At 35.5% G+C, this 18,192-nt stretch overlaps 1 protein-coding gene across 1 annotated transcript in view; it reads left to right on the top strand.

Moving 5' to 3' along the window:
• AGTPBP1 (ATP/GTP binding carboxypeptidase 1) overlaps positions 1-18,192 on the top strand; it is a 158,192-nt gene that overhangs the window by 115,319 nt on the left and 24,681 nt on the right. The window contains 9 exon segments of the mRNA XM_047700023.1: positions 4,538-4,625; positions 7,973-8,117; positions 10,628-10,781; positions 11,913-11,974; positions 11,976-12,094; positions 14,239-14,309; positions 14,312-14,370; positions 15,352-15,483; positions 17,756-17,932. Coding sequence (XP_047555979.1) covers positions 4,538-4,625; positions 7,973-8,117; positions 10,628-10,781; positions 11,913-11,974; positions 11,976-12,094; positions 14,239-14,309; positions 14,312-14,370; positions 15,352-15,483; positions 17,756-17,932 — 1,007 coding nt within the window.

Genomic DNA, 18,192 nt, shown 5'->3' with positions numbered 1-18,192 from the left:
AACCATAGTCCTACTGCCATACTTTACATTCCCCAGCCTTACTTATTTTATAACTGGCAGTTAGTGTCTTTTAATCACTTTCATCCACTTTGCCCACCTCTGTTTCTACTCCCTCTCTGCCTTACCAATCTGTTCTGAGATTTTTTTTTTTTCCAGTTCTACACATGAGATCTTACGGTATTTTTCTTTCTTTGTCTGACTTATTTCACTTGGCATAGTGCCCTCATGGTCTATTCATGTTGTTGGAGATGGCAAGATTTCCTTCTTTTTTATGACTGCCCATTTTTTTTGGTAAAGATTTTATTTATTTATTTGACAGAGAGAGATCACAGGTAGGCAGAGCAGCAGGCAGAGAGAGAGAGAGAGAGAGAGGGAAGCGGGCTCCCTGCTGAGCAGAGAGCCCGATGCGGAACTCGATCCCAGGACCCTGAGATCATGACCTGAGCCGAAGGCAGCGGCTTAACCCACTGAGCCACCCAGGCGCCCCATGACTGCCCATTTTTTAATCACTTTTTTTCTGTTGAGTTGTATGAGTTCTTTATATATTTTAGGTCTTAACCTCTTATTGAATACAGGATTTGCAAATATTTCCTCTCAGTTGGTAGGTTGCCTTTTCATTTTGTTGATTTTTTCCTTTGCTTTGTAGGACACAAACCTTTATATAATACAATAGCAACCAAAACCACAGGGCATCCGTATAGGTCAAACAAAAGCTCCAATAAATACAACTTAACTAGAAGACAGCTATTGTAAGAATTTAAAATGCCCCTTTCAGAATTTAACATATCAAGAAGACACTACATAAACGATACAGAAAATTCGAGTAATACAGTCAACAAGCTTGGTTTTTGGATTCATTAGGATTCTATTTTGAGAATATGTTTGAAGATGTGTTGCAGCCGACCGAGAGTGAGATGTAAGGTCTGAGATGGGAGAAATGGTGGAACTAATCTGGGATTCCACTGTGAACAGGATGAAAGCCGAGTAGCATTTCTAGAAAGCAGCTCATCCAAATTAGAATTGGAAGTTAGTGGGATCCTGAAATTACACCTTAAAAAAAAATTGAAGTGATCCCAAGAAATGGTATGCTATAATATGATTATGAAACTGAGAAATGTTAGGGACATAGGACAGAAGTCCTTTGTATCTTTTCCCACAGAAGGATAAAACAGAACTGTAAAAAAAGTCACGCTACAAATGTGAATGAAACAAAATGTCACATGAGTTGGAGTGTTTGATGAAGTGTATGAAAGAATCCATTTGAACTTGAGCCTGGAAATTCTTTATTTTGGGGGGTGGGTGAGCAGTGAACTATACTTAGAGAATCGGAATATAAGTACCGTTGTTTTTCACATTTTACATTCTGCTTTATAGAAGGAGTGCAAGAAGGTATCCTCCTTATGTTCATGAAACATTTAAAACTTTTAGTATATTTTGTTAAAGGCACAACTTATTGGTGATTTAAAAATACTCATATTTTACACATTTCATTGTGATTCAGAGTATTAGTTTTTCCAAACAACAACAACAACAACAACAACAACAACAACAACAACAAAAAAGTGGGTACTTGGAAATATAAAGTTCCTTCTAAAAAAAAATCTGAAAATTTAAAATTGGTGTTTCAGATCACTGGAACCATGCTGTCCATGTGGCTATTTAAATTTAAGTTAATTTAAAGTCAAAACATCTGTTATTTTAGTGGTGCTCTGCCCATCTCCCATCCTTAATAGCCACAGGTTGCTGCCATTGTGGACATTGTAGATACAGAACATCTCTGTTCTGATGGAGTTCAATTGAACATCTCTAATGTAGGGAGTACTTCAAAAGAGGACACTTTGTAGACTTATGGTATATAACTAAACTGGTAGCTGAAGGGAAATTGAAAGCCTTTAATAACTTGTATTATTTAAAATATAAAAGGGGAGGCCTGGGTGGCTCATTTGGTTAAGCGTCTTCCTTCGGCTCAGAACATGATCCTGGGGTCCTGGGATCGAGTACCACATTGGGCTCCCTGCTCAGCAGGGAGCCTGTTTCCCCCTCTCCCGCTCCCCCTGCTTGTGCTCTCTCTCTATCGAATAGATGGATAAAATCTTAAAAAAAAAGAAATAAAATAAAATAAAAAAGACGGAAAGTAAGTGAACTAAGTACTCGACAGTAGAAAAACAGGAAAATAAACCAAAAAGAAGAGAATGAATTTTTAAAAAATGCTGAAAATGATGATAGAAATAAAACATGCCAGAATTGATTAATAAAAAGTAGGGATTCTGAACATACTGTAACTTTAGAAAAGGAAAATAAAAATGTATTTAGGGGTCTCTGGATGGCTCAGTCAGTTAAGAGTCTGCCTTCGACTCAGGTCATGATCTGGGATCCGGCCCCACATGGGCTCCCTGCTCAGTGGGGAGTCTGCTTCTCTCTCTCCCTCTGCTCCTGCCCCCACTGCTGGTGCTCTTGTTGTCTTTCTCTCAAATAAATAAATAAAATCTTTAAAAAAACATACACCTTAGATGGTATTTCAGCTGAATTATATTTATCTTTTAAAAAATAGGTTATACTTTTACTTATTCCAGTAAATAATGGATAGCTTCTCAGTATATTTTTCTGAAGCTAGTGTAATCTTATACTGATACTTGGTAAAGGTAACTTTTTTTTAAAGGGGTCAATTTTTAGATGCAGAAACTAAACGAGATTTTAGCTAATATAATTATATACTAGTAAAAGAATAGCATTTTCTTGGAATGCAAGGATAGCTCACACTAGGAAACCTATCAACATATTTTACTGCATCAACAGATTAAAGGAGACAAGCTGTGTAATTCTTTTAGTGGATGCTGAAGAGGCATTTGATAAAATAATTAAAATACTTAAGTGTAATAATTTTATGAAAGAAACTACTCTAGTTATGGGAGTAACCATAGCACCTGCCACAGAGGGTTGTTGTGAGGATTTAATGAATTAACACATGTAAAAATGCTAAGAGCAGTGTCTGTCACACAGAAATTACTCAGCCTGAGCTCTTTTTATTAAAAAATGGTACAGTTGATATGCAAAAAGAGTTGGCAGATGTTGTATTGAATGCAAAACATTTTGATTAAAATGAAAAACAAGACAGAGTTGTTTGTTTTCTTACCTCTATATTTGGAATCAATTTTTGAGGTTGTTCCATTTCTCTAAGACAATAAAGTAGAAATAACTGATACAAACACTGAAGAGGAGGTTAAAATACTTTGAATTACAAATTATATGATTTTCATATGGAGAAAACCCAAGAGACTACTAAAGACTAATAAAAATATTCAGAGGTAAATTTAACAAAATTATTCTGTAGCAAGACAATCAAGAAATTATTCTGTCTCTAGGAAAGTCAAAGTAGGTCTTAAAAAATTTGTCAACAATTCTAAAATTAACATAGGAATTTTATTAATTCCATTTAGAAGTCTAGTGTATTATTTTATGAAATAGAGTAGATAATATTAAAGTTCATATATAGAATATATTTCCATAACTACCTAAGAAGATACACTATATATTTGATCCTATTTTTGTTAATACTCTTTACACCTCCTCCCCACTATAAGCACATATGTGGAGAAGTTTGAAAAAGAAAACAATCTTGACATTTTTGTGATATTTTCCTCCTTAACCTCAGTATAGAGTTAAAGTGTGATTATATACAGTTTCTTTTTTTTTTTTGTCAATAAAAATTAGAAGGATTATTAATTTCCAAGTCCTTTGAGAAAGCAAAACTAATGCACCACAAATTGAAAGATCTAATTAATAAATTTAACAACAAGCCCAAGTAATTTTGTTACATAAATTAACCCATGTATTATAGGCTAGCAGTGTTTCAAATGATGGAGCTTTTACTGGTCTTCGAACTCTGTCCCTTGTGTGAAGGCAGACTTGATTGTGTCGGCAGAAGTGGTGTTCTAGGTCCAGGCACCACCAGCAACGGTTTTCATGCAGGAGCCACAATGCCAGATCCCCACAGCTCCTCTTTTCATCTTGGTTTTGCCCCAGAAGGAGCAAGTGTACTTGGTGTGCTGGCTTATTTTAGTCTTCTTCACCATTTTCCTGAGGGAGGCACCATAACGGTCCCGTGTTTCCCCACAATTCCGACCTTCTTGGTGCATTTAGCCATGTTTCTGCAAATTAGGTCCGGCCCAGAGAGGATATACACTATTTCTTTGTATATTTTTTTGACTCTCACTTGCTCCAAGGAATACATTTTACTTATTATTTTTATTATTTTTACTTGATCTCATATAGAGATCAGTTAATAAAATTTAATAACTTCTCACTCATCAAAGTTGTAATCCCATTTTAGGTAAACTGGGATTAAAAGCATGTCATTGGTGGACTTAGAGGAAATTTTAAAGAAATACCTTTTTTTTAATACATACTAAAAACTGAAATGTATTTTCTTTTAGCTTTGCTGAACATTTGGTGCTTTCTATAATGGTGTGATTAATTTTTAACTCAGAAACTCTGAAAAGATTTTTTTTTTCCTTTTTTTCCTATTTCTCTGTCAAAGGTATGCAACCACTCATGTATTCGGTTCAGGAAGCATTAAACGCAAGACCGTGGTGGATTCGTGTGGGAACGGACATTTGTTATTATAAGTAAGTATTCTAAGAATAATAGGACATCAGGTGACAGAAGGGGATCTTCATTCTCTTTCAATTTGAAGGTTAGAAAATAGAGTCATTGCATTATTTGAACTATGGTGGTATGCTGTACTGTTATCTTTAACAGAGTCCTTTAAAATTTGAGATTTATGGAGGTGGTATATGTAGTGGAAATAAAATGTGTCTTAAAGACAGATCTTCTTAGTCCAAATCTTATCTTCACCACTTAGATAGCTATGTGTCCTCAACTTTTTTAGCTTTAAAAAGACTCTGAAAACTCAAATAAAACTGAAACTAGGAATTCTAGGGAATAATTATCAGTGACTTTTTGTTGTTCTGATGATATTAAGTGCAGTTCTTATCTTTTCTCTTTTGCATGCAAATATTTACTTGATTTGAATTTCCAGGATATTGTACGTGGAGATGTATTCCAAAATTACATTATTATAGCAGCCTATGCAGTTCAACTTGACCTCAAATAGGCCATCTGCTTATCAAGTCAGAAATAAGTGCTTGAAATCATTTATTGCTTCATGGGAATGATTGGATTATTCTTCAACTTCATGTCTAAGTAATCTGGCATTATTATATGTCTTGCTTCCGTTTTTACTGTTTTTAATGTGTAATATGTTTCTAGATAACTTCCTCTTCCGAATGCATTTGACATCCCTGTCTTTTCTTTGTTAATAATCTTAATCCTGACATTTTTGTTCAGTGGATTTTGGGTTTTTATATGGTGCTTAACTAGCTCTAATATTCCTTTTTTTTTAATCAGAAGACTTCTGAAATTAAATGTTCTTACTGGTTAAGACATGACTTTGGAAAAACCTAGCTTTTAAGTGCTATTACTTTCTGAGAAGGACAGTGTTTCCTAGAATTCATTTCAGCAGGGTTTTCCCCCCTACTTGTAATAGCAAAATAAGTCGTAAATGAGGGATGGAAATATAAGATGATATGCAATCATCTGTGCCTGAATACATTCTGTATTTCTTTTAATGGTAGGCTAATATAAAAGTACCCTTAACTTATCTCTTTCTCATAAAATTGGAATTGAAATAGTCTATCAGCGAGTGCTTTTCTTTTTCACATAGTCAAGTGAAAAGTCATAACATGACAGGTGTTGGTTCTGTTTTGTGTAGGGGTGATGGCAAGGATTTTTGTTTGTTTGGTTTCATTTTTGTTTCTTCTTTTGGCTACTTCCAGACCTGGAACTGGAATTCAGGTCAATTCGACAGATGTTTATTAACTGTTTTCCATGTAACAAGCAGTATCCTAGTTGCTTTCCTGAAACCTGAAATCCAGATAGGATTAAAATCTGTCTTTGCATGTGTCTTAACTTTTCATTTGTCAACCAGGTCTTCCAATGCTTCTTTGTCTCCTCTGCACAATGAGAATAAAACTACTCCCACCAGTCTCTGAGAGAATATAACTGACAGACTACTGTATAGCTGTAATGTGGTTGTTATTAATACCTCTCCAATTAGATGTTAAACTTAGGGGGGAAGAGAGTTGGCCAAAAGTTCTGGAATTTATTTTGTGCTTTCCTCAACCCATAGCACCTTGTCACTGAGTACTCAAGATATGGTGGCTACATTAATGAAGACAATAGCGGTTTGAAAATACCATGCCCATGTGTATGTGCGTGCACGTAAATAAACTGTTGGTCGTGGATTTCCTTCAGTTTATGACTTAAATCACAGAAGATGATTTGAAATTTTAGAAATTAGGTTGATAGACAAACTGCTGTCAGGCCATCAAATGTCAGTGATATTTAAAAGTCTAGAAAGTAATGTGTAGTTTTAAAAACTTTTTATTAGGGAAATCTTCAAACATTTACAAAAGCAGGTAATAGGATAATGAGACCACATCTATTCATCACCCAGTTTCAACAGTTACCAACGCGTGTTTGGCTTTGTTTTAGGAATACTTACACTCCTACCGCCACACTGAATTTTTAAAAGCATTTCCAGATATCATATTTATGATAAATACTTCAAAGATCTTTGTCTTTTAGAGATTTTTATTTTTTATTTTTTTATTTTTTTAAGATTTTATTTATTTATTTGACAGAGAGATCACAAGCAGGCAGAGAGAGAGGAGGAAGCAGGCTCCCTGCTGAGCAGAGAGCCCGATGCGGGCCTCGATCCCAGGACCCTGAGATCATGACCTGAGCCGAAGGCAGCGGCTTAACCCACTGAGCCACCCAGGCGCCCTGTCTTTTAGAGATTTTTAAAGACAGTCTAACCATGATGCTATTATCACACCTAAGAAAATTCCTTGATATGATAAAATATCCTGTCATTGTTCAGACTTCCCCAGCTGTCTCATAATTATTTTTTTTTTTAAGACTTATTTATTTTAGAGGGAGATACAGAGAGCATGAGAGAGCAAGCAGGAGCAGGGGGGAAGGGCAGGGGAAATGCAGAAGTGGGCTCCCTGCTGATCAGGGAGCCTGACAGGCATCCCAAGGGCTCTATCCCAGGATCCTGAGATCATGACCTGAGCTGATCATGATCCGAGCCAAAGGCAGACACTTAACAGACTGAGCCACACAGGAGCCCCTCATAAATGTTCTTTTATAGTTGATTTATTTTAATCCGACCAACCAAGGCTGCACATTGCATTTGATTTTGTTGCTATGTCCCTTTAGTCTCCTTTAATATGTAGGTTGCCTTTTTCCCCCCCCTATTCTTTCTCCTTTATTTGTTGAAGAAACTGGGTCATTTGTCATGCAAAATTTTCCACATTTTGGGTTTTGCTGGTTGCATCCCTGTGGTGATAATTATTTCTTCTATTTTACTGATTTCCTGTAAAGTAGTAGTTAGATCTAGAAGCTTGATCAACTTCAGGTTTGAGTTTTGGCAAGAGTACTTCATAGGTGGTGCAGTGAATTCCTGTTGCATCACATCAGGAAACACATCCTGTCTGGTTATTTCTTTTTTTGTGATCTTAAGATTGATAGTGAATTTAGTTATTGTCCTCTCTGATCCATCCACTTGAATCGTTGCCATTATTAGCTTTTCATCTAGTGTGGTAGCAGTCACCGATGGTAATTGGTGAGATCCAGTAATGTGAATGTCTAACGAGGAATTAGGTTCTAAAATTTTTATTAATGTGTAGAGTCTCATCTCCATTTAGTAGTAAATCCAAAGCTGAAAACTTACGTCAGTTGATAGCAGTTAACTGCTCATTAGTACCAAGTCTAATTTTTATAAAATATTTAAGCTAAACTTTTTATAAACTGTATGGGTTTACCCCCAAAGTTCTGTTTAAAAAAGTAGTAAGGAAAATCAGAACTTTGTGTGGAAGAAATAAATATGTTTTTTGCTTTTCTATTGTAGAAATCACTTCTCAAGAAGTTCAGTTGCTGCAGGTGGGCAAAAGGGAAAATCCTACTATACAATTACATTCACTGTCAATTTTCCACATAAAGATGATGTTTGCTACTTTGCTTATCACTATCCATACACATATTCGACTTTACAGGTGAGAAGTCATTGAGTTGTATTATGGCTGTCATTGTGCTATATGCATGTGTCAGATAATTGGGAAAAAATGGTTTAATGAAATATCTTAATAAGATGAGAAAAAAAATCCAAGGCTGAATATTTTAGAAAATACAGTACTTGTTGAAAACATTAAAAGGAGTAAAATGGAAATATTTTAAATATTCTTAAAAATATTTTAAAAATTTGAAAAGATTTTTACTCTCCATCTTTGTATAGAAATCTATAGCTTTCCATGATTTACACATTTTAACTAGGTGAGATTTCCACTTGTTTTAATGAGAGGCATTAAATCTCATAGAAAATCTAACAATAGAAAAATGTGTAAGTTTTTCTGTAGGGAATTCATTTCTTTTAGTGGTTTGATATGGAGTTCTAGATCCAGATTCTTTAGAATTTAGGATATAAATTTTTTGGGGGGGGGTTCTTTTGAGATATTTGAGTGTTTACATTGTAAAACAAAACTGAAAAATGAATTTGAGTAATTACTGTGGTAGATTTTTTTTCTCAATACAGAATGTCCTAATGATCAAGGATCATAGGGATATGATCAGTTTACCCAGAAGGACATTGGAACACTGTGATTTAGAAACAAGCTTCCAAATTATGAGGGGAAAAGGAGAGAAAAACATACTCTGCCCAACAGAAGAGATAGAAAGGCTGAGAACATTCAATGTGGCTGACATTATTTTAATAATGGTTACAATTTACAATAAAGATATTACCATTTATCTTTCTGTGCCAAATAACATAACATCAGAATATACAATGTTATTATTCACAGGGTTATATATTATTGTTCTTTATTGACGTTACCTTTTAATGTATTTTGAATTCCTCTCCTTTTTTCCAATGGCACTGCCATGACCTTTGCAGGCATTACTGCTGCCTCTCCTCTCCACTCTGCCACTTCTTCTCACTGGTGTTTTAGAATTCACTTCTATCCCTTTTCCTCTTCATTAGTTTTTCACTCACATTATAGCAGGAGGGCTCCTTGGTGGGAAGATCTAATCCATAAATCTTGTCTTAAAGCTCCTTAGTGCTTTCTCTTGCCATTTTTATGAAGTCTGAAAATCTTCATGTCATCATTTCTCTACTGGTTTTCACAATTTTTTGCCATATCCACGTATTGTTTGAACTATTTATATACCCAATATTTATCTTTAAATGGACTTTAAAATAACTCACTCTTTAAAGTTTGTCCTCCAGCTAAGTTAATATTTGTGGTATTAATTCACAGTAAAATATTTGCCTGTTCATTTTTTGTTAAGGTTATCCACATGTCACTTATTTCTGTATCAGTTACCAGCCATACATATATATGCTGTGCCTTGTGAGAGAATGGCCTACGAGGCCCTTCAGTCTGTGTTAATTCTGTTTCTCAGCTTTCATGGTCATCTTTCCAGGGCATCTTTGTCAGTTCTTTATTTCTCTTTCTTTTGTCCTGGTCTTCCCACGTACCTTCCTTCTGCCTGCAGCACTCTCCTCTACCCTCTTCACTCATCCTTTGGATCTCAGTTTGAATGTGACTTCTTTTAGGAGACCTTTCCTCACTGTCCAGATTCTACTAGGCTTCCTGCCCCTGATCACAGGCTTTCATGGCACTCTGTATTTTCCTGAAGGTAGGGTCTAGTTGTTCCCTGTTACATCCCCAATGCCAGGCACAGTTTCCTGCACAGAAATAGTGGCCACATAGTAAATTGTGATTATGTGAGCAAACATAGGCAAAAGTTTGGAAACCAACTAAGTATCTTAAATAAGGGATTGAATAGTTTATGTGTGATATAACCGTATACTAAAACCATTAAAACGTGTGTTTTTAAAAGACACATAATTCACATGTTGAGTGATATAATAGAGTTCATAATTATGAATGTTTGTGTGTGTACAAATTATTAAGTGATCAAAGCAGGTTACATTGGCATTTGTTAGTAGTAATCTAGGTGATGCAGTTACGGGTGTTTTAAATTTTGTTTCTTTGTACTTTCTGTGTCTTCTACACATTTTACAATTAATCTTGAAATCAGGAAAAGTTGTTAAAAAATTTGTGCTACATATTTCATTCTGCAGGTCTGTAGTCACTTTTATAATTCCAAAGTTCAGAAAGCTTTAAAACCAAAAGCTTTTTCGTAGCCCATTTGGCAGCAAAGCCTGGCCTGAGTTGATGTGAGCTTATTTAGGATATTGATTCCACTTCGAGTGACCCCATGCATGTTTTGCTGCAGAAATAACAACGTGCTTATCTCAGGCCACTGGCACTGATGCCTCTGGGGTGTTGCCAAATTAACCGTATATGCACCGTATCTAGCCCCCTTTCTCACCTGCCTCAAGTTACCGAGGTTTGAACTACATCTGGCTCCCTGAGGGTTTCAGAGAAGGAATTAGGAGTCTGATTCACTTTCGTTGTGTGGAGCTCTGGATACAGTTGTTTCTGTTTATCCTAGGGAGTTTTTAAATGATTGTATACTTTGCTTTTAAATTTTTATCAAGATGCATCTTCAAAAATTGGAATCAGCACACAATCCTCAGCAAATCTATTTTCGAAAAGATGTGTTATGTGAAACCCTGTCTGGAAACACCTGTCCCTTGGTGACTATAACGGCAATGCCAGAGTCTAATTATTATGAACATATCTGTCAATTCAGTAAGTCTGTCTTCTTCACTCAAAATACCAGTTATTCTTATTTTTCTTTTCTTTGTATATATTTTGTAAGGGCAGCAGTACTAGGAGTAGGTATCAGAAGTCCTGGGTTCTAGTCTTAGTCCTTTTACTGCCTGGCCTTTGGCCTACTTCTGGGCCTCATTTTCCTCATTTCGAAAATGGGGGAGTTTTGTGAGATTATCTCTGAGGTCTCTCTCAATATGAATATTCTGTAGTTCTTATCATAGAAGTCCTACCCAAAGTATAACACAACAAAATGTTTGAAGAGTTTACATGAACTCTTAAAACATTTAAAAATTTGCATTTTAAATGTTTAAAATTTAAACATTTAAAATGTAAATTTTGCAATTAAAAATTTATAATAAACTAATTTTATTAAGATTAGTAGTTTACTTATTAAACTAATAAAATAATTTTATTATAAGTAAAACCACCAGAAACCTATCAAATGCTTTGATGCCAGCACTGAATAGCTACTTCTTTTTTCCTGCCATTTATATTTTTAAAAATTGTCTCAGATGTACAGCGGTAATAGAAAAAATAAGAAAACTGCTCTAATTTTGATAAGAAGGTTATGATTGGGTGGACTGAATCGTTATATTGTAGACCTATATATCTAAATGTATAGTGAAAAATTGAAAAAATTTTCTTTGTAAATCTCTGAGCAAATATACCTTATTTTATCTGTGCTTATCATAGCAACTATAAAACGGATAAAATGACATTTTCCCTCCCCCCATGACTTTATGAAAAATAAATTTATATTTAAAGCTTCCCCAATTACTTATTCTTTATAAAAAGCGAAATTATATAAAAGAACTTGTTTTAGATGTCAGGTTAATTATTGGGAAATAAATAGGCAACTCAAATAGTATTTGTTGTGTTATATTTATACTATGAACTCCTTTTAGGACATGGCTTATATGGGTTTTATCTGTTTTCTCTAGAGGGCCTTGTGCCACTCTTGTATATAGTAGGTGCACAGGAAATTGTTGCTATGAATGTGTATGAGAATTTACAATTGAATGGAAATATTTCTAAATCTCAAAGTCAGACAGCATACAAATTCTTAGTAGCTGTTCATTTTAATTTGAGATTTTATGTGTACTTTAGGAAACCGCCCTTATGTTTTCTTATCTGCTCGGGTACATCCTGGAGAAACTAATGCAAGTTGGGGTAATGAAGGGAACATTGGAGTACCTCATGAGTAATAACCCTACTGCCCAGAGCCTACGAGAATCCTATATTTTTAAAATTGTCCCTATGCTGAATCCAGATGGCGTCATCAATGGAAAGTAAGTGAAGCAAACATTAGAGACATGCTATAGACAATGTGCTGTTCAAAATACTAGAGTCCAGGTTAATTTGGAAAACAAATTGAGAGATTTTTCTAGAACAAAGAAATTGTTGGTGGGGAATTTATCTAAGATAAATTTTTAAAGGAAAATACATTTTATGTAGTAGTATCATATTTTGAGAAATTCTGTATTTATTCCACATGAGTATGATTTTATGAAATGTATGTCTTGCTTGAATTGTTTTAGAAAAATCAGTGTCGGGATATGAGAAAGATATTTAACATATTCCCTTTTGTTTGTCAGTGGCATGATCTTGGCTTGTTCTAAGATTTAGAATCTTCTGGCATCTCTTTCCACTGATATGGGTTGGCTCTATCTACTGGCCTCTTCCTGGTAGGAAGAAGTATAGTTTTGACAGAAATAATTCTTTAGACTGGAAATACTAGAAGATATCTTCTTCTTTGTTTTTGTTTTGTTATTTTTATTAGCATATAATGTATTATTTGCCCCAGGGGTACAGGTCTGTGAATCATCAGGCTTACACAATTCACAGCATTCACCATAGCACATGCCCGTCCCAATGTCCATAACCCAGCCACCCTCTCCCTACCCGCCCCATTCCTCTAGCAACCCTCAATCTGTTTTGTGAGATTAAGAGTCTCTTATGGTTTGTCTCCCTCCTGAAGATAACTTCTTTTTAAGTGGAGATGGCTTAACAGTTAGTGCAATTTATGTTTTGTGGGAATTAGGAAAGGTCTCTGTTTCTGAAAGATGGGAATTTGGTCTTGATGTTACGAGCATCTGCAGAGCTGAAGATGCCGTATTTTATTTATTTAATAAAGATAGCGTGGATAGTTCTCATATTTTAGGAGATTTTTGATGAAAAAGCTTAGAATAATGTCCTTTTAGGTACTATCTTACAGAATTCAAATGAGATTTTTATGACTGGTTTTAATTTAGAAACATATTGGCTAGTTAGAATTCCGTTTATATTTCTGTTATCACTTTCTGATAGTTTGCTTAAATTTTTGCTCAGTTGCAATACTTAATACCTGCAATTAAATGAAAATATATTTGAATTTTTCAGGAATGTAAACTTTTCATATACTTCTCCTTTTTAGGAGGACCCAGCTCAGAGAGCACTTTCTCTTTTTTTTCTTTACTTTTTTAAAAAGTAGGCTCCATGACCTGTCTGGAGCCCAACACGGGGGACCAGTGTGGGTTAGAACTCACAACCTTGAGATCAACACCCAAGCTACCATCAAGAGTCAGATGCTTAAGCAACTGGGCCGCTGGGCGGCCCCCAGATAGCCACTTTTACATAGTAACTAATACAGTTGAAGTACAGGATATTAGTATGTAACAAGTGATTATTACATAGCCAGAATGGAAATAAATTTAGAGAGACTGGAATAAAACGAGAATTAATTTTTTCCTTTTTAAAGATTTTATTTGGGGCGCCTGGTGGCTCAGTGGGTTAAAGCCTCTGCTTTCGGCTCAGGTCATGATCCCAGGGTCCCTGGAATCGAGCCCCACTATCGGGCTCTCTGCTCGGCAGGGAGCCTGCTTCACACTCTCTCTCTCTGCCTGCTCTCTGCTGGCCTCTCTGCCGGCCTCTCTGCCTACTTGTGATCTCTCTCGTCAAATACATAAATAAAATCTTAAAAAAAAGATTTTATTTATTTGCTTATTTATTATCTATCTGAAAGAAAGAGTGAGTACAGGTGCAACTCTGAGTGGAGGGGGGCAGACAGCAAGAGGGAGAAAGACTCTCAAGCAGGCTTCTGGCCGAGCGCAGAGCCTTACCCTAAGCTTGATCTTAACGACTGAGATCTTGAGCTGAGATCTTGACCTGAGCTGTAATGAAGAGTCAGAGGAGGCTCAACAGACTGAGCCACCCAGGCGCCTCTTAGTTTCCCCAAGTTTTTTTTTTTAATAGGTTGACAGCGTTGGCCTAAGTATCTGAAAACTTACCAGGTTAAATGCATGCAAAACAAGATCTTACACAAAGCAAATACTTAAGTGTTTATTTAATGACTAATGTATTACTGGAAATAGTAATAGTTACTAGAATCATCAAATTAAACATAGGCAAGAGTTTATCAGTACTGATGTTTGTGGTTGTGTTTACATATGTGTAGTCACCGCTGTTCTTTAAGTGGAGAGGATCTGATAGACAGTGGCAAAGGTCCAAATCCAGATTTACATCCTACAATTATCATGCTAAGGGGCTGCTACAGTACCTGGCTGCTGTGAAGCATTTGCACTGGTACGTATTTGTCTAGTCACAGAGATGCTTTTGTTAATTAACAACTCAGCATTTTATGGCTATAAAAGTTAAGTTTAATTTCTATTATCAATTACTTCTGTTATCAATTACATAGTATCAGTGTATTCTGATACCAATTAATACAGTGTATCCATATTCTTATTTCATCAGGTTAAGTTTTATAGTTGCATGAGCTCTTTATCTTTTTTGTTATGAATATGGTAACTCCTGGTGGTAAGTTTTAGGTTTTTAACTTCATTGTTTAAACAATGCTAAGGTAACAGGATGTGTCTTCCAAATTCTCAAACTGGAAGAAGCTTATTTCTGAGTTCTTAGTCAACTCCGAAGGAGGTAGGTCTCCAGTTTACACACGAAAGGTGGCGTAGGCACAGTGGTAGACTTCCAAACATATAGACGCTATATGCTGCTTCTGTTTTCCGCAGAATGTTTCCGTTGTATTATGGTTTAAATGAGGTAATCTTCCTTTGGGAAAGATAGGAAATCTGTAGAGAAGGAGCAGCAGTGACATGCAAGCCTCTTCTTCATTTTAAAAATGATGCTCTTAAAAATTAAATTGAAACCATACCCTTTTTTAAATAGTGTTTTTCATGAGAGCATTTTCATGTTCTTTTAAATTAGGTAAATGTTTTAACAACCCTGGATCAGTGATGATTGCTGCTGTAGATTTGAACTATAATTGACTTTATTGTTTTTTAAATGGTAAATAGTAGATACATAAGAAAGAGTGGAACTTGTGGCTTAAAATGCAGGTCCTGGAAAGGATTTAGCCATTCTGGAATTAATCACAGATCCTTTCCAGAACACAGTATTGCTACTTTTATTAGTTCTACTTGTTAAATGGTGGTTCAGTTACAATGTAAAAACAAAGAAACAAACCCATTTATTGTCTTGGTATTAATTAGCTTTATTTGGCAGTATATGAATTTGTAACTTTTTAACTTTTAAAATATATCGTATTTTCCAGGTTTATTGTGATTATCATGGCCATTCCCGAAAGAAGAATGTATTTATGTATGGCTGCAGCATCAAAGAGACTGTATGGCACACCAGTGATAATGCAGCTTCCTGCGACGTTGTGGAAGATGGAGGATACAGGGTAATTATTACAGATACGTGTGGAGTTTTGGAGTTCGAACATGCATAGCACTACAGAAAATAATTTAACATACACGAACTACTCCGATTCAGCAAGTGTTGCCATTTTGCTGTGTTTTTTTTTTTATTTTTTGTTTCAGATTTTTTCAAGTTAAACATTCTAAAATTTTTGCTTTTCATATTTAGATTCTTGATCTATTGGGAATTTATTTTTGTATGAGGGTTGGGGATCTAATTTTAGTTTTCCCATATGTAGCCAGTTGTCTCAGCCCCATTTATTAAACAGTACATCCTTCCTCTGCCAATTTATAAAGCCATCTGTTACATACCATGTTTCCACGCGTCTGGGTATGTTTTGAGGCATGCCCAGGACTTAAGGAGATCCGACTGCTTCACGCCCTGGGTGCTCTCCATTTGGGCACAGTGGCTTTCCTTACTGTATTTGTGCTCAAACAAAGCACCCCAGGTTATTTTCCCAAAAGAGTTTTAGTAGCATACCACTGCCATGAGCAGAAATTCAAAGGCACATTTTCTTTTGGTGTCTTCTTCCTTCTTCCCCTTTCCCAAATAAAATGATTAGGGTTATATAAAAAGAAAAAAAATGGGAACACTCCAGAAACAAAAGTAGTAAGTGAAAAAAGTTATCTCTCAGTCACGAATCATTTCTACCCTGTGTGTTGTGAGATTGCCTCTAAGAACATTAATTCTTAAATGTATGTACATGTAGCCTATGAAGTTCTCTTTTAATTCCCATACCACGGCCAGTGTGCATTGCTTTGGATTTTTATCCCTGTACAGACGTACCAAAATTTGTTTACTTAGTAGTCCAACCCGTTAGTGGCTATTTGAATGGTATGGCCAGAGTGTCCTACAGAAAGGTTGTGTAAGTTGATACTGCTCCGTACAACAGCTGACAGTGTTGTTTCCATCCCCTTACTACAGCATGCAGTCGTCTCTGCCAGGGAAAAACTGATGGTTTTAATTTGCATATCTGTAATTATAAATGAGGTTGAGTATCTTTTCATATGTTTGGCCAATTATGACCTCTCCCTCTCTTTTATAGGACTTTTCTTATATTTGCTTATTTTTATCCTGGTCATCTAATCATTATTGTTTTTAAGCTAGCAACTCTATATGTATCACAAATATACTAAAACATGTTTTGTGTGTATGTGGTAACTTGAAACTTGCATCATGTTTATTGATTTTTTTTTTTTAAAGATTTTATTTATTTGATAGATCACAAGTAGGCAGAGAGGGGGAAGCTGAGCAGAGAGTCCGATGTGGGGCTTGATCCCAGGACCCTGAGATCTTGACCTGAGCCGAAGGCAGAGGCTCAACCCACTGAGCCACCCAGGTGCCCAATTGATTTTTTTTTTAAACGACTTCTGAGTTTTGAGGCTTAGAAAGACTTCTTATCCCAAGATTTTTTTTTTTAAAGTCCCACGTTTACTGTTTTTAATTTCATTTTGCAATTTTACTAATTGTACGTTTAAATTCACGATCCAGCTAGACTTGAACTACTGAAGAGTGGCTTCGGCTCGTTTATCCAAGTGGCTCTCCAGTGGTACCAGCAGTTAGGGAGTGATCAGTCTTCTCTCCATTAATCATTCTAATTTTAACATCTGCCTTTGGTTCTAATTCAGAATTCTCTTTCTTTCTGGAGAGGTATCTACTCCCACACACTATCACAATTTTACTTCCCTTACATATGTAATTAGGTTAATATATGTTGGATCATGTCTCTAGTCAAAGCCTCTTCTTTCAGAGTTGCCCTGGCTCTGCCCCCATACTTACACACTCCAAGAGAACCTGAGAATAATTTGAAGTTGAAGAGGTATGGGCATTTTGATTGTGATTGTCTTAGCTTTGTTGATTAATTTAGAGGTCATTGACATTTATAATGTGAAATCTCTTAATTAGTAGACCAACTTTCATGACTAAAGTTGCTTTGTTTTTTAAACATGGGTTTTTTTTTCCCCCATAGTTTTAAAACATTTTTTAACATAGTTTTTGTTCATTTATTGGTTGCTACTATGAATGTGATCCTTTATTCTGTTTTCTACCTGATTATTATTCGTCCAGGAAAGCAGAACATTCTAAATTAGTAAAGAATGATTTGGATGCTTGGAAAAGCAGAGGATAAAGCAAGAAGATCCACATAACCCTGCTCTAATCACTGTGCTTTTGTGAAAATTTTTAAAAATTACAAAAACAATATTATTTTAAAAAAAAAACCTTCATGAAATCTTATGTCATTCTTACCTTTGCAGACTTTGCCTAAGATACTGAGCCATATTGCCCCAGCATTTTGCATGAGCAGCTGTAGCTTTGTAGTAGAAAAATCTAAAGAATCTACGGCACGTGTCGTAGTTTGGAGGGAGATCGGGGTACAAAGAAGCTATACCATGGAAAGTACTTTGTGTGGCTGTGATCAGGGAAAATATAAGGTAAAACATCTCAAGACTTCAAGCAGTAAAAATTATTTTAAGGACTTCCTTTTCATATAGTATGCTGTTGGTTTTTAAGTATGTATTAATGACACATTTGTTATACTGAGTTAAATGTAATTTGCAAGACTAGAACTGAATCATATGCAATTCCTTTTTACTTCTCTGTACTTGTAGCTTGCTTTTGGTCTTTATGAAATCTTGGTTGATCCTATCTACATCATAATTATTAAGGAGGCATGTTGTGGTATATTAAATAT

This window comes from Lutra lutra, chromosome 13 (genome assembly GCF_902655055.1).
Source record: "Lutra lutra chromosome 13, mLutLut1.2, whole genome shotgun sequence".
NCBI classification, from domain to species: Eukaryota; Metazoa; Chordata; class Mammalia; order Carnivora; family Mustelidae; genus Lutra; species Lutra lutra.
This window is presented reverse-complemented; position numbering and strand designations above follow the sequence as displayed.